A 16,114-nucleotide genomic window follows, 5' to 3' on the forward strand; every position below is an offset into this window, starting at 1 on the left:
GTACCTTTCGACTGGCCATCACCCGCTTTCTGGCTGTCGTCACCACCACCACCAGCCTCCTCTGCCGGCTTCTTGGCCGAGGGTTTCCCACCACTGCTCCCTGCAGAATCGGCTGTCCCCGGTTTTTTGCCCTCCCCCTGTGTGCACGAGCACTTTCCTCCCTCCTTGTCTTTGGCGCCGGCGCAGCCTGGGTTAGAGCAGGCAGCTTGGCGTCTGTGTCCTTGGCGCCAGTGTCTTTCTTGCCGCCGTCCTCGCTGGCCGGGGTCTCCTCCTCGCTGTCCTCCTCCTGCGTGTCCACGCCTTGCTGGGCAGCCACCTTCAGGATGTTCATGCAGGCAGTGAGGCGAAAGTCATCTGCACACAGTCAGGGGTGGGTGGGTGGGGGGCACGGTTGCAGGTAAAAAATAAAAAAAAGGAATGACACAGTTACTGGTTACTGGTAAGGAGTGACACAGTTACTGGTTACTGGTAAGGAATGATAGAGCTATAGGGTACTGTATGGAAATGACACAGTTACTGATTACTATAAGGAATGACCCAGTTACTGTAAGGAATGACACAGTTACAGGTTACCGTGAGAAATGACAGTTACAGGTTACAGGAATGAATGACACCGTTACTGGTTACTGTGAGGAATGACACCGTTACTGGTTACAGGAATGAATGACACCATTACTGGTTACTGTGAAGATTGACACAGTTACAGGTCACAGGATGAAAGACATGGTTACAGGTTACAGGATGAAAGACATGGTTACAGATAACAAGGAATGACACGATTACAGGTAACAGTAAGGAATGACAGTTACTGGTAGTAAAAAAAAAAAAAAAAAAAAGAAAAGAAAAAAAGATTACAAGTAACATTAAGATGATGGTTACAATCATGCAACAGTAAGGAATGCCATGATGACAGGTGACAGTAACATTCTTACCTACAAAAGCCTGTTTATCCTCATCATTGCTCAGACGATAACAGCGAGGAAAGAAGGCATCGGGGTCGGCGTTCTCATACCATGGCACATTCTTCATGTTGACACACAGTCCCACCTGTTGGCCATGACAAGAGGGGGAAAAAAAAAGAGATCAAAATTCTAATCATGACAGCTAGGTCTTCTGTCTCCTGTGACCTCCTGGCAAACCAGGACAGTGTCATTTAAGTCCAGGGTTCCTTCCACCTGATGTCACCAAACAAAATTCTATATATATGTTTTTTCTCAGCAGACTAAATATATTTTTTTTTCCACACTGAACACAAAGCCAAACTGGATAAGAAATTTGTCTGCTACACCACTAATCAAAGAGATCAGTGGATTTACCAGTATCAGAGAACAATTTTCCTCACTTTTTATTTTTTTGGTTTATTTTTAAATTAAGGTCTTTATTGAAAGTTACACATCAAGGGTTTTTTTTGGTTTTTTAAAAATCAAATTTCCAAACAAACAAAACTTAAAAAAGGAGATAGAAAAGAGGACATCTTTAACACATATTTTGCACAAGTTAGGGATGATAATGCAATGTGTGTGCATGCCAGTGACTGAGGCCTGATTGAAGGACACAGGGAATGAATGGTGTGTGTCCATCGAGATCGATGATGACCATCGTTGTCATCCAGCTGGGGGATGGGGGCAGGGTGGTGGTGGTGGTGGTGGAGGGGATGCTCATGAATCTATCTGTGAGTGCGCAGATGGCTGAACAGTCCAATCTGCGCACGAAATGTTTGCTGACAGTTGGGGCAGACAAAGACAGGCATATCATTGCCAGGGAGCTTGTTTGCCCGTGACTTTCTGGCCTGCCTCTTCTGAACAGCTGCAGCAGTCCTGTTGGCCTCGCACAACTTGGCACCTTTGTGCATAGCAGCGCGCCATTTGTCAAGGTCTACTGCAGATTCCTCCCATGAGTCAGGGTTGATATCAAACGCTTTCAGAGAGACTTTCAGAGTATCTCTGAAGCGCTTCTGACCTCCGTGTGATCTCTTCCCTTGTTGCAGCTCACCATAGAGGAAATGAATAATGACCACCTGAAGGCAGCTCACAGTCTGATCAAACCAAGGTTAGGCATCTTGTTATGCAAACAACTTTGTGTGGAGTTTGTAAAGGCTTTACAGTGTGGTCTCTGACAGAAGTAGGCATCCTTCAGTCTCGGGAGACTTTGGGGTTGTAATAATAATAATAATAATGGATATTCATATAGCACACTATCCAGAAATCTGCTCTAGGTGCTTTACAAAAACACTTAAAAACAACAACAAAAAAACATTACATCAATGTTACATACACACACCAAAATGTGACTACACACACACACACACACACACACAATGCATACATATATTTTAACATACATGTGTATCTAACAGCTACCCTAACACATACGCACACATTGGCAGGCACAAACTTACATAAACACATGCACACACAATACACATTCATATACATGCATGTAGTTATGTACACATACATATGTATACACACATAGTCAAGCACAGCTAACGTAAAGGAAGTGGACCTGCCACAATTGAACTTATTGCTGAGGGAAAAGGTGAGTTTTGAGACGAGATTTAAAAGATGCGAGGGAATCAGGATGACGGAGGTTATCAGGGAGCTTGTTCCAAGTCTTTGGCGATTGAAAAGAAAACGATCTGTGTCCATAGGTCTTATTTCTGACGTGAGGTATCCTGAGAAGTTGAGTATCAGAGGAAGAACGGAGCTGGCGAGACGGGGTATAGATATGGAGGAGTTTAGAAAGATACTTGGGGCCAGATCTGTTGACTGCAGAAAAGGTCAGAGTGGATTGTACTGTTGGTGCAGCATCAGTTGTGTGTTCTGACAGAAGTTAGGTTCTAATGTTTCTGGTGCAGCATCGGTTGTGTGTTCTGACAGAAGTTAGGTTCTAATGTTTCTGGTGTAGCATCAGTTGTGTGTTCTGACAGGAGATAGGTTCTGTTTCTGGTGCAGCATCAGTTGTGTGTTCTGACAGAAGTTAGGTTCTGTTTCTGGCGCAGCATCAGTTGTGTGTTCTGACAGAAGATAGGTTCTGATGTTTCTGGTGCAGCATTGGTTGTGTGTTCTGACAGAAGTTAGGTTCTGAATAAGTAATAATGATAATAATAATAATAATAATGGTGATAATAATTTGCTGCAGCAGACAGCAGGACTGACCTTGGTGGTGAAGGAGCCAGCCTTGCAGTAGTGGTTGACCATCTGGTCACGGTTCAGGAAGCGGTAGTCGATCACGTCTCGCTTCAGCACCCAGAACAGCGAAGGGTTGGTGTTCCGCAACATGCGTGACTGCAGCACACAGCCAGTACAGTACAATGCAATACAATACAATACAATCCATATACTTTATTGCTCATACTTAGGTACACAGATTTCCTTTTTGGCAGCAGCACGTGTCCAACATAAAAAAAAACCCAAACAAAATAAAATATATGAAAAATAAAAAGATAAGATAGATTAGATGGCACCAAACAGAAACAGCTATATAAAAATATACAGATTATTAGTGGAGTGATGGCCTAGAGGTAACGCATCCGCCTAGGAAGCGAGAGAATCTGAGCACGCTGGTTTGAATCACGGCTCAGTTGCCAATATTTTCTCCCCTTCCACTAGTGCTAGTCATTCAGATGAGACCGAGGTCCAGTGTGCAGCATGCACTTAGTGCACGGAAAAGAACCCACAGCAACAAAAGGGTTGTCCCTGGCAAAATTCTGTAGAAAAATCCACTTTGATTTGAAAAACAAATAAATCTGCACACAGGAAAAAAAGAAAAGAAAAAAAAAAGGTGGTGCTGTCAGTGTAGCGACGTGCTCTCCCCGGGGAGAGCAGCCCGAATTTCACACAGAGATATCTGTTGTGACAAAAAAGAGAAATACATTACAACAATTAATTTCTCTTGCACCTCCATTACAGTCAACCAAATCACATTGCACATCTTCCCATGCCACACGCTTATACGTGGACTCTCTCTCTCTCTCTCTCACACACACACTTACACAGTGGGTAAAACACATCAGAGAAAAAGCATCCCCCCGTGCCCTCCCAAACAAAATCCTATTGGATAATATGAACTAAGACTGTTGCCACTCACTCTACTGTTTATACAGAAGTCTATGTTTAAGCTGCTGATTCAACAGTCAGAAATGTTAGAAAAGTGAAAAATGAATTTTTTTTTCCTTTGGTATATATTTAGCAACAATGCTCATTCCGTTACTTCTGTACTAAACAGGCAATGTGTTGCACACAATGCATTATCAGGATTGTCAAGGTCACAGGCCCACAAAGATGATTATTTCCTTGCAGTTTACCCTCTTCTTCCAGCTGTTCTCTCTCCGTTTGTATTCCAGGCCAGGATTAATCAGTTATCAACAATTTACAGTGACCCACTACCTCAGTATGCAATCTTTTTCCCCTCCCCCACAATTACAAGCAACGCATGACGTGTGCAAAATGTCTGCTGTGCTGTGAGTAGTACAGAACATGCAAGTTATATGAAAACAAGCTTTAAAAAATAAAAACAACAAAAACCAGAAATATTATTTTGTGATTGGATGGCAGTTGTAACAAGGTGGAAAATTTGGATTATACCTGAAATTCAGCTGGTTTCTGGTAGTTAATGGAAGACTGTTGTCACCTTTACCAACATTTTGACTCTTGCTGGATTTTCTTTTTACAGACTTGACATTGGGGCTTGAACTCAGAAACAGTGGTCATTATTGCTTGAACTCAGAAACAGTGGTCATTATTGCTTGAACTGAGAAACAGTGGTCATTATTGCTTGAACTCAGAAACAGTGGTCATTATTGCTTGAACTTGTGGAAATGCAGTGTAATGCAGTATGTTTGGAATTAAAGGTTTATTTTTGAGAGTTTTTAGAGATTAAATTCATCCTCCCCAGAAATGACCTTGACGTGGGGGGGAGTTTTTACTTCTGCCCAAGATGGCAGACCATGCACTCTGTTTTGAAGTGGACAACACTGGTTAAATCTTAAAAAAAGCAACCCCCCCCCCCCCCCCGCCAAAAAAAACCCAAACAAAAACAAACAAAAACCCCCCCAAAAAAAACAACAGAAGGTATACCTCTATGTTGCAGGTATATTGGCTGAAAATGAGTGTGTGCCTTCTATGAGAAGAAAGGAGAAAGAATATTCTCCTGTGATTTCAGAAGAAGAAGAAGACTGATATCAGCGCCATACCATTATTCCGTAAACACCATCATCTTCTTCCCAAGGTTGGATCTTCGGCATATCATCTGAAAAGAAGCATACACACATGAAAACAAACTCAGGCCAGATTTTAGGATTAAATCAAGATTCATCTTATTTAAACTTTTGTTCTCTGTGTTCACGGGTTGGTGGGATGCCTGTGGTTTCATTGACCTAACGCCAAGAAGACTTAGACCTATCCTGTCAGTTGTTTTCATTTGTGTGTGGCCCCCACTGTAACCTTCCCGTCAAGTCAATGAGCAGTTCTGGGATCAACAGCAAGAGTTGTCTATACCCTTTCACAAAACATTAAGGTACTGTGTAAGTTTAACTTTTTTTTTTCCTTCTCACTTTGAAGCAAGTAGCTGATGCATCATACACACAACTCACAGGATATAAATCATGGCAGCAGTGAAACTGTCCCTGGCATAGTTACTTAGATGATTTTCACTGCCAACTATGAGGAAAACATAAGCTTCAAAATGGTAATTTCCGTGCTGAATGAAAGAAAGCTTTGATGGTAAGAGCAAACAAGTTTTTAAAAAAGGCAAAAAACGAGCTTGTAAAATCCAAACAATTGCAGTTTGAATAAAGTGCCCAGTGTGGTTGTGGGCTAACTATTCTTTAATCATGTGTGTGTGTGTGTGTGTGTGTGTGTGTGTGTGTGTGTGTGTGTGTGTGTGTGTGTGTGTGTGTGTGTGCATCTGTGCAGTGCGTCTGTGTAAGTGTCTGCATGTGTGAAATCATAGCATTAAAAGAAAGGCTTCACTAATGACAATGCAGTTATATGTACAAATTCTTTCGCCCCCACAGGGGACTTTACTTTTGATGAGGTAGTTCACCGCAACAGACAACTTCAGTCAGTATTGAGGGGTCATGTTTTCACATGGTAACAAAGCTTGACAGCTGCATGGGCAACTTTCCCTGCAGTGGGAAAATGATTTGTTTGTATTTGCATTTGTATTTGCCTTTGTATTTCTTTTTATCACAACAGATTTCTCTGTGTGAAATTCGGGCTGCTCTCCCCAGAGAGAGCGCGTCACTACACTACAGCGCCACCCTTTTTTTTTTTGTATTTTTTCCTGCATGCAGTTTTATTTGTTTTTCCTATCGATGTGGATTTTTCTACAGAATTTTGCCAGGAACAACCCTTTTGTTGCCGTGGGTTCTTTTACGTGCGCTAAGTGCATGCTGCACACGGGACCTCGGTTTATCGTCTCATCCGAATGACTAGCGTCCAGACCAACACTCAAGGTCTAGTGGAGGGGGAGAAAATATCGGTGGCTGAACCAAGATTTGAACCAGCACGCTCAGATTCTCTCGCTTCCTAGGCGGACGCGTTACCTCCAGACCATCACTCCAATGATTGACCTTCCCCTCTCCACTGAGTTTGAAGTGGAAAAGTTCTCTGTGTTGTTTTGACATGGACCAAATTGTGTGACTGAGAGTGGATCTGTTTCAAAACTTTTTGGAACTGGGGAGTGTTTTTCACAGAGAAACTTGGTGGCAAACGAGTTAAAGACCTGTTTCTCAAATGTGTTAATGAATTAAAATTGTTAGTATGCTAGTCAACCATTATTTGGGTTTCAAATAAATGTACAGTTGTTCTTAACAAAATTACAGTGTAAAAGAGAATAAGAAATGCTAAAAAAAAGAACCCCAAGAAAATAGAACCTGCTGCTCTTGATTAAAACAGATAAGGTTTTCATGTAAACTGAACAAGAAAAAATTACAAAGCAACTATCATCCTAATGAACACTCAAGAAATATTAGCATTGAGGGCTTTCATGTAACAACAACAATGAAAACACCTGAGAGACAATCAACAAGATTTTTCAGAGGATCTGAACATGGAAGACAAATTCATCTTTTGAAAGACTTTACAAACACCCACGACAAACTCACTTTCTCAAATAAAACTAGACAATTTTTTTTATTCATCTAAAAAGACAAGACAATGCAAAAAAGAGAACAAGCAAACAAATCAGCTGATTGATGGACAAACACAAGCAGATCGACAAACAGTCACACAATACAGAAACCAGACACAACGTTCAGAGTACGTACGATGATCAGCATCTGTATCAGCACCATCATCGTCGTCATCATCATCATCGTCGTCGTCATCATCATCATCATCTGATGCGGCCTTTTTGCGTTTGGTTCTGGGAGTTTTCTTGGGTGGTGACGGGATCTTGTAGAACTTTTCCACCCACCCCCGTCGCCGAAGGCTATGGCGTATGTTGGAGTATCCACCTTGTATTGTGAACACTCTGCGATACTGAAATAGGGAAAGCGCACAAGGCATTTTTAGCTTCTATTTACCATGGATTTTGTTTCCACATTCTGTTGTTCACATATAGAAACAAATGTTCTAGTGAAAATTTTTTGTTCTTTTCCAGTTTACTTAATCTACAGCCAGTAGCTGACTCTTCCACCAGTGCTTGTTTTTACATACAGTTAGCTTGAATTCTAATAAATCATGATGCTGCAAGTGAAGACATCAAGAAGAGGATTTTTATTTTTCATGTATCAGATTAGACCTTTCTCAGCAGTTGATAACTAGGGGTAGCAGGCCTGTCGAGTCATCAGAAAATGCCAGTCATAAATTGTGACTCTTTTAGAGACCAGAGTCTGGACTTAGCTGGGGGATCTATAAAATGTGCCCCTCTTTTATTTCACTTCAAGTTTTCTTCCAGACCCATGCATTTCCTTGCACAGAAACTTTTCACTGTGTCTCCCCCTGGGGTGAGCTGGATGAACAGACGGTGACAAAGCTGACAGCCAGTGGGAGTGCTCAGAACAGACAGTAATTAGTGTTTGACAGAGTCAGCTAAGTTATCCAGACCTCGACCCTCGTTAACTTTATGGTCTCCCTCTGTTCCCTTCATCCTCCTTCTCTGACAACCTTTTTAAAGAAAAAATTGTGTACTTATGTAAAACGGTGGGGGGTAGGGGTAAAAGGAGAAGAAAGGGTAGGACAACAGGCAGAGGATAGGTGCACAATCCGCTCTCTCCTCGTACCACAGCAGGGTCTTTTAGTAAGATGAATTGAGGTGTTTATTTCTCTAACTTAACACAGCACTTATCAGCACATCCTAACTTTGCAGCACACCCTAACTTTGCAGTTAGCAGTTAGCAGCACACAGCCCTCCTGGTCAACAGATGTCTTTCTCAGTGGAGTCTCAGTCTCTCAGTCTGGCTCCCTAGTTTTCTAACAGCAAGGAAAAGGTTGTAGCCATGTGAGCTTGCTGTTTACATTCATGCTTTCCCAACTGGTACAACCCAATGGACCAATGGTCCCAACACTTTAGTCTGTGTCTACTATTTAGAGACACATCACCTGATTGGTTGTAAACACGCCATGTGCATAAAATGTTGCAAACGGACACCTCTGATTGGTCAGAAGAGGATGATCGATAGCCAGGATGCAACACACACACACACTGTCCTAATCCCTACAAACACTTCAGCAGGGAAAGGGTGGGGGGAGGGATGAGGAGAGTGGGGGAGGAGGGAGTTGAAGTGGTGTCTGAGAGGCTAATTGTTCTGGCTATGTTTGACTGTGAGGTGCCTGCAAGTGGCTTAACAACAGAGCAGGCATGTGGGCTTAGCAGGGGAGGAGAGGGCTGGGAGAGAGAGGTGTGTGTGTGTGTGTGTAGGGGAGGGGGGGGGGGGGGGTGGGGGGGGGGGTGGAGAGGGAAGGGACTTCCTGTGACCAACAGTCTCTAGTGGGGGAGGAGTGGGGATGGGGGGAGAGTAAGGGGGAGGTGGTAAACATGGGGTAGTGTACTGTGGCTTGGGGATGCCACAACCCAACCATAACCTGACACTATAACACTAATTTACAATAATTTAAAAAAGAAAAGAAAAAGAAGTTTTCTCTTTTCCTATTTCCTCATCAGCCCATTTTCTGTCTTCCGTAAATATGTCTGCCCATCTGTCTCTGTCTTTAGCCTCCGTTTCCCTACTATTCTCTCTATGTCTCTCATTTGACAAGGACAGACTGGAAGAATAGGCCATGCCTAAAATCTTAATCCTTGAATAAAAAACGTTTTGAGTTCTGAGTTCTCTCTCTCTCCCTGTCCCCAAAGAATAGGCCATGCCTAAAATCTAAATCCTTGAATAAAAGTTTTGAGTTCTGAGTTCTCTCTCTCTCCCCAAAGAATAGGCCATGCCTAAAATCTTAATCCTTGAATAAAAACGTTTTGAGTTCTGAGTTCTCTCTCTCTCTCTCCCCAACCCTGATTTGGAATTTCTGACTTATTTCTTCATCATTATCGTTATCGAAAGTCCAGTGTCTCTGATCTTAGTTATCCTTTATGCAGATGTGCTGAAGAAACCGAACTTCACTTTGTGTTGTGTTGCCCTGCTTTGAATGACCTTAGACATGAGTGGATTCCACAAAAATATTATAGACACCCTACTTTATTTCGACTTGCCATGCTTATGTCATCAACTAACGAAACTATTATAAAACAGTTTGCTATTTACTTATATAAGGCTTTTAAGTTTCGCAGTGTATTATGTAGTTAATCATTATTAGTTGTGCATTATCCAGTTTGTGGATTGTCATTTGCAGCTTATCATTTACTTTTGTAATTTGTAAGGTTTTGATTTTGAATGTTGATTCACTGTACCCCCTTCATGAGGGGCAATGGCCTTTATTGAATAAACTATCCGTATCCGTATCTCCCCAACCCCCTCTCCCCTCCACTGACTCCTACCCACCTTGATGGCTTTCTCCACCATGTCCTTGGCCATCCGGAGTCGGTCTCCCTCGTTGAAGGTGGAGAGCTTGCGGCTCAGTTTGGGTCTGCCCAGGTTGGGCATGGTTCTGCTGCGTGTCAGGGAGTCCCCCAGCTCCCCGTCTGTCGGAAACAGTCACAGCACACAACTGAAGACTGGAGGGACAAGAGATGGAGGCCGGGAGAGACCCGCTGATCTTTTTTTTAATGTGTGCTTTTTTCTTTTTTTTTAATATCCCGCAAAAAAAGGACTTGATAGTGTCTAAAAAAAATATACATATCAAAGTCAACGTTCAGGCATTTACAAAATTTGCAACTTCATTCTCATGTATTTTGAGAAAATGGATTCATGTAACAGATAAAAAAATATAAGAACCCTTCCCCCTCCTCCATTCTACCCCTTTCTCCCCCAAGAAACAAAACAAACAACAACAAAAAAACAACAACAAAACAACAACGGAAGACTACAAAAAAGAAAAAAAACAAAAACAAAAACAAAAAAACCCAACATATCAGCATTTACATGGTATTGATTACTGAAGTACATATAACCAAATAAAGATTTACAGCTTAATCAGGGAAAAAAAAACTAACAACAACCGTTACAGCAGTGTTTTAAATCAGCTGAAGATATTCTTTATCACAGGGATACAATGCATACATGCATACAATGAAAAGAAAATATCATTACCTTGTTTTAACAAAACAAAAAAGAAAAAGTAAGATTTTTTTCAAAAACACTGAAATCCAAAAACCAAATAACAACATACACATGGTTAATTAAACATACATGCAATAGTATCAGAAAAATAAACACGTACCAACTCAAAGCATACAATAAAAATCACACAAGATGTGAGCAACATCAAGGTTGTAAAATAAAAATCCAAGAGATGTATGTCAACATGATCCTGTTTTGGAAGATTCTGTAAGAAAAATATTATCTGTATATTTCTTTTATTTATAAAGTTTCTGTTTTTCAGGGGGAAAAAGAAAACATTTCAGTTCAGTCTGAAATATAATTACATGGAAAACAAACTATGTTGGAGGAGCTGGCGATATGAATTTTTAAAATTTATTTCACTGTGATCTTCCAATGCAGCGTCATGAATGGGAAATAACGAAGCAACAGTCTCAAAGACATCTTTTATCTGGACAGGACAAGTTATGAATTTCAACTAGGGAAAGGCTGGATCTGTATCATTTTTATATGAAATCTGTGTGTGTGTGTGTGTGTGTGTGTGTGTGTGTGTGTGTGTGTGTGTGTGTGTGTAGTGTGTGTGTGTGTGTGTGTGTGTGTGTATGCGTGTTTTCAAATGAGAATACACAACATAATGGCATTATTTCTTTTGTTAACTGAACTCTTAAAACAGAGATTTACACTCCATTCCAGTTTTGGTTTGGTCCAGATTTGTTCTTTGAGACTGTGCCACACACATCGCATCCAGAAATAAACAAATAAAAGCAGGAACAGTTCAGCAATACGTTTTGGAAAGTGACTGTATTACAACATCAACTCACACACCTGCCCTCCTCGGGATTACACAGACTGTTCAGTGTCTTTTTTGGCTCTCTGACAATCTTCATCTTTATGCTGTGTACTAGTCAAACCCCCTTCATTTTCACAAGAAATACTGAAGCCTGCTCTACAGGTTTCTGCTCCCAAAAAACTCCACAATTTTAGAATAGGTCATAGATTAATGGTTGAAAAAAAAAAGCACTACAGGTTTCTATGATGGAATTTTAATGTACACATAGTTAGAAAAAAACAACTGATTAATATGATAACCTTTGCTTACCAGCAAATAAATAAGAAACAGAAAAAAAAAGATAAAGAAACATAAGCAATACATACATTGGAGGCTTTGATGTGATGTGATGGACTGGCTGAAAGGAGCAATCAAGTGAAGAAAGTGTGTCATTGTGATGACGACAATGTTGATGACAATGATATGATGCTCCTAAAAAAAACATGAATAGAAAATTAAGTGAATGAACACAACCAAGCAAATAAACTGATTACCGGTACTCATCTAAAAACCCCACTCGCCTTTGATTATTATTATTATTATTATTATTTTTATTTATAGCTTCATTATTTACAGTTATGTTCCCACGCAGCACATTTGACACAGCTTGCATTAAACTGGATTATAAAAGACCTTGCTGAGGAAACTGAAGCAGAACTAACTGGCCTGTTACCAAGCTGGGACAAAAGAAGGTGCGAGATAGGTCAGAGTTGGCCGTGACTGTTATTGGCGAAAGGCATGTATGTAACCAGTGCCACTACTTTGAAGACACTGTCCTGTCTATAGGCATTGCAAGGAATTTCGCAGGAAATACACACCCAACAAAAATGATAACAATGAAGAACAAAACTTTGTAAACTTTTCTCTGTCTCTCTCTTTCTCTCTCTGTGTCTTTTGCAGGATGGGAGGGAAGGGTGAAGGAGAGAAGATTGGAGGGAAAAGGCGGCAGACACCTGCACTAACGCATAAAACCAAAGTCTTCCCTCAATATAAGTCATAATGTCCATCCCACACACGGTATTCAAGCTAAATGCCAAGGCCCTCTGCTTTCAGTTCAATTCAGTGACCCCCCCAAAAAACAAAAAAAACCAACAACAAAAAACCCCCACAGAGTTAACAACAAATGTCGGGACACCATACATGAAGTGTTACACCAAAAAAAGCTCGCTACAAACGACGGCAGGAAGTCGACGATTAGGATCAAGCTGCTGCATACACCCCCAGTTCCTACAGACCCAGGAAGGAAGAAGAAGAGAGGGGTCACAACATGAACGTCTCAAAAAGCAGTCCCCCATTCCAATGCCGATACATGCCAACTTTGAACAGAATACACACAAAAAAAAAAAGAAAGAAAAGAACCAAATACAACGGGTGCACAAAAAACAACACCACAACGATTTATTCCCATGCATATGCAAGACGGTTGAAGAGAGGGCACCTCTTCTCCTCCTGCCAACCAGGGGTGCAAGTTTACGACTGGGTAAAACAGCATCGCCTGATCCAGTGAACCAAGCTGGCGCCTTCTTTTTGTGTTTGAACACCAGGTGGCAAACGCTGGCGGCGTAGGGGCCTGCAAGACACACACCCGCCCCTCCCTGCAGTCAGCGGTCACGAGGGGAAGGTGTGGGTGGGTGGGTGGGGGGGGGGTCCGCTTGGACATCTTTCCACTGCAGTTTTGGGTGTTATTAAAGAGTTAAAAAAGAAAAAGAAAAGAAGAACCCCCCCCCCCCCCCCCTCCCGAATTAGGTTTCCTGACTGCATCAAACTCCAGAGAGTAAAATGAAACCAACCTCCAGCTGTATATGTTTCAGTGAAGTTCTCTGTTGTATTAATTCTGTTGCTTTTTATTTATTTATTTCTTTATTTTTTTCAGTTTTAGTGTGTCTTAAAGTTTGGTGTAATTCATTTTAGTCATAAGATTTACACATTTCGGTCAACTGATAAGGAGGAATAGTTTTTAAAGTTTTTGCTGATTTTGGACATGAAAAAAGCATACATGTGAGTGTGTGTCTGTACACACACACACACACACACATACACACACACTTTTCAAAATATGACTGGCAGCAGTAATAATGATCCAGGATCTAGCATTCCTGCATGTAATATGTCGTGCAAGTATGTCTCTGTGACTGACATGATCATGGCAGTTTGAATATTTATTTCGAACATTGTTCATTATACTGGCTTGATAATTTGAAGCTTACATATTTTGTGAACAATTGACATGATAGGATATGACAATATCTGCTAATATCGGTTATATGATTAGAATAATCCAATGAAGTTTATAGGAATATAATGTATGTGCATATATACTGTATGTGCTTTTAGGTATTTAAGTGTGCATATCTGTGTAGATACAAGTGTGAGTGTATGTGTGTACGTGTGTGTGCATACACATGTGTATGTACAAATGTGCCTGCACATATTATGTGTGTGTTCCCCAATTTAAAGCCAGACATGGTGGCTATTTTTAAAACGGTTTTATTCTAAATTCTGAATACTATTATAGGTGGATATTGATAGGTATCACTAAGAATTCACAAAAATGTACCTTAAAAATATACACTCTTCGTGCAAAGGTTGCCATAGAAACAATTCAAAATGGCTGACAAACAAAAACATTAAAGTTCTACAACTACAAAACTATTATAGGTACTTCAGTTTTTCTTTTCGTTTTTGATTTATTATTACCGTAACTCACTTTCTACGTTGGGACAGCATTATATCTAAATACTGAATTTTTCAACTTTTTTTTTTTTTTTTTTTTTTTTAAATGACACTTTCTCTTCATGAATTTTTTTTGTTAAACAGCTATGACAAAAGAACTTTCACTTTGACTCTGCTGTCCCAACGTAGAAAGTGAGTGATGGTAATAATAAATCAAAAACCAAAAGAAAAAGTAAAGTACCTAAAATAGTTTTGTAGTTATAGAGCTGTGATTTGATTTGTTTGTGGGCTATTTTGAATCGTTTCTATGGCAACCGGTGCATGAAGAGTGTATTTGTTTTACATTTCTGTGAATCCTGGGTGATACCTAACAATATCCACCAGTAATGATAATCAGAATTTAGAACAAAACTGTTTTGAAAATAGCTGCCATGTCTGGCCTTAAAATTAATTCACGTATTATGATTTTAGTGTGGTTTTTAAGAGAGAGAGAGAGAGAGAGAGAGAGAGAGAGAGAGAGAGAGAGAGTGTGTGTGTGTGTGCATGCATGCACATAGTAACAGTTTATGTGATGAGTGCTAAGTGAATGCTGAACACAAGACCTCAGTTTTTTATGTGTGTGTATGTGTGTGTGCGTGTGTGTGTGCGTGTGTGTGTGTGCGTGCGTGCGTGCATGTGTGTGTGTGTTTGTGTGTGTGTGTGACAAGTGCTAAGCGAATGCTGAACACATGACCTCAGTTTTTCAACTCATCCGAAAGACTAGCAACCTTACCACCACTTAAGGTCCACTCAAGGAGGGAGAAGGGTGGGTTAAAAATCCTGGACTGTGTATGTTTATGACCAAGTGATATAAATGACTGTTGCGCCAAACTGTAGCTTCCAAGAATGTTGCAAACATTTTATGCGGGATCATTTTGTTCAATATGATTTATGTTGATGAATTACGTCCCCAGTGTGTCAAGTGTGAAGACGAGAGAGCATGTGCATTTGTCTGTTGGTAAGCTTTCATGAAAGCACGTGTTTGCACATGTAGTAGTACTACTGTAGTATGAGTGGGTTGTAGTAACGATTTGTTATTTGAACTCTGTTTGCTGAAGGAGATATGCAATGTAGATTAATAATCATCATAACATCAATATCATTATACTATGATTTTCAGTATAATCAAAAAATCACTTTTATTCACTTCTGTTCTATGATGCGTCATGCAGATACAAATGATTATTACGCTCACTACTATTTTACACTTTTCAATGATATTCAATGCAGAAATAAATCAAATTTTGGTGCTTTGAGTCTCGCCAACCACTAAGGCCAACTGAAGGCTATCACCACATTTGTATCTACTTCAAGTCAAGGGTATAAAAGTACAATAAAAACTAGTCACCACTTCAAGCTTTCCACTCAAAGTTTAAAAACCTTCCAATACAGAAATAAATGATTATCATAATCATTACTTTTCTATAATATGCTGCTTGGCTGTAAATGACTGTCGCAATTCTATGACAGGGCGTGTACATGTAAGTGACTCATAATATTCATCACAATTTCAAATCTGACTTAGCAAAAACAGATGAGATATCATTACTTATGATTACAGGTGGTGTTTTGAGGGCAATGATTATCATGATCATTACTATTCTCTAATACTCTACTTAGTTGTAAGTGACTGTCTCAATTCTGTGACAGGCCGTACATGTGTAAGTGACTTATAATATTCATCACAGTTTCAACTTTGCAAAATACCAGATATCATTATTATGATTACAGGCGGTGTTTTGAGGGCGAGCCGATGGCCTGTGACAAGACACTGACCAGAAAGCAGTCGCTGCAGTCCCGAGGAGGCAGTACTTTTCCCTTCACTCATCTTACCACCCAGGCTGCCTGCAGGGTCCCCCATGGGGTCGGCGGCAAAGGTCAGGTGATTGGCGTCGTCCGGCGGAGAGTCTCTCGTGTGTGGC

The 16,114-nt window shown here is 40.6% G+C and overlaps 1 protein-coding gene across 1 annotated transcript in view; it reads right to left on the bottom strand.

Annotated features, from left to right (window-relative positions):
- LOC143299999 (uncharacterized) overlaps nt 1–16,114 on the bottom strand; it is a 53,466-nt gene that overhangs the window by 29,815 nt on the left and 7,537 nt on the right. Inside the window, 9 exon segments of the mRNA XM_076613554.1 lie at nt 5–200; nt 203–354; nt 933–1,047; nt 3,159–3,287; nt 5,195–5,250; nt 7,271–7,484; nt 9,935–10,074; nt 12,919–13,050; nt 15,969–16,114. The exon segment at nt 15,969–16,114 is cut by the window's right edge and continues 29 nt beyond it. Coding sequence (XP_076469669.1) covers nt 5–200; nt 203–354; nt 933–1,047; nt 3,159–3,287; nt 5,195–5,250; nt 7,271–7,484; nt 9,935–10,074; nt 12,919–13,050; nt 15,969–16,114 — 1,280 coding nt within the window.

This window comes from Babylonia areolata, chromosome 25 (assembly GCF_041734735.1).
Source record: "Babylonia areolata isolate BAREFJ2019XMU chromosome 25, ASM4173473v1, whole genome shotgun sequence".
Lineage (NCBI taxonomy): Eukaryota > Metazoa > Mollusca > Gastropoda > Neogastropoda > Buccinidae > Babylonia > Babylonia areolata.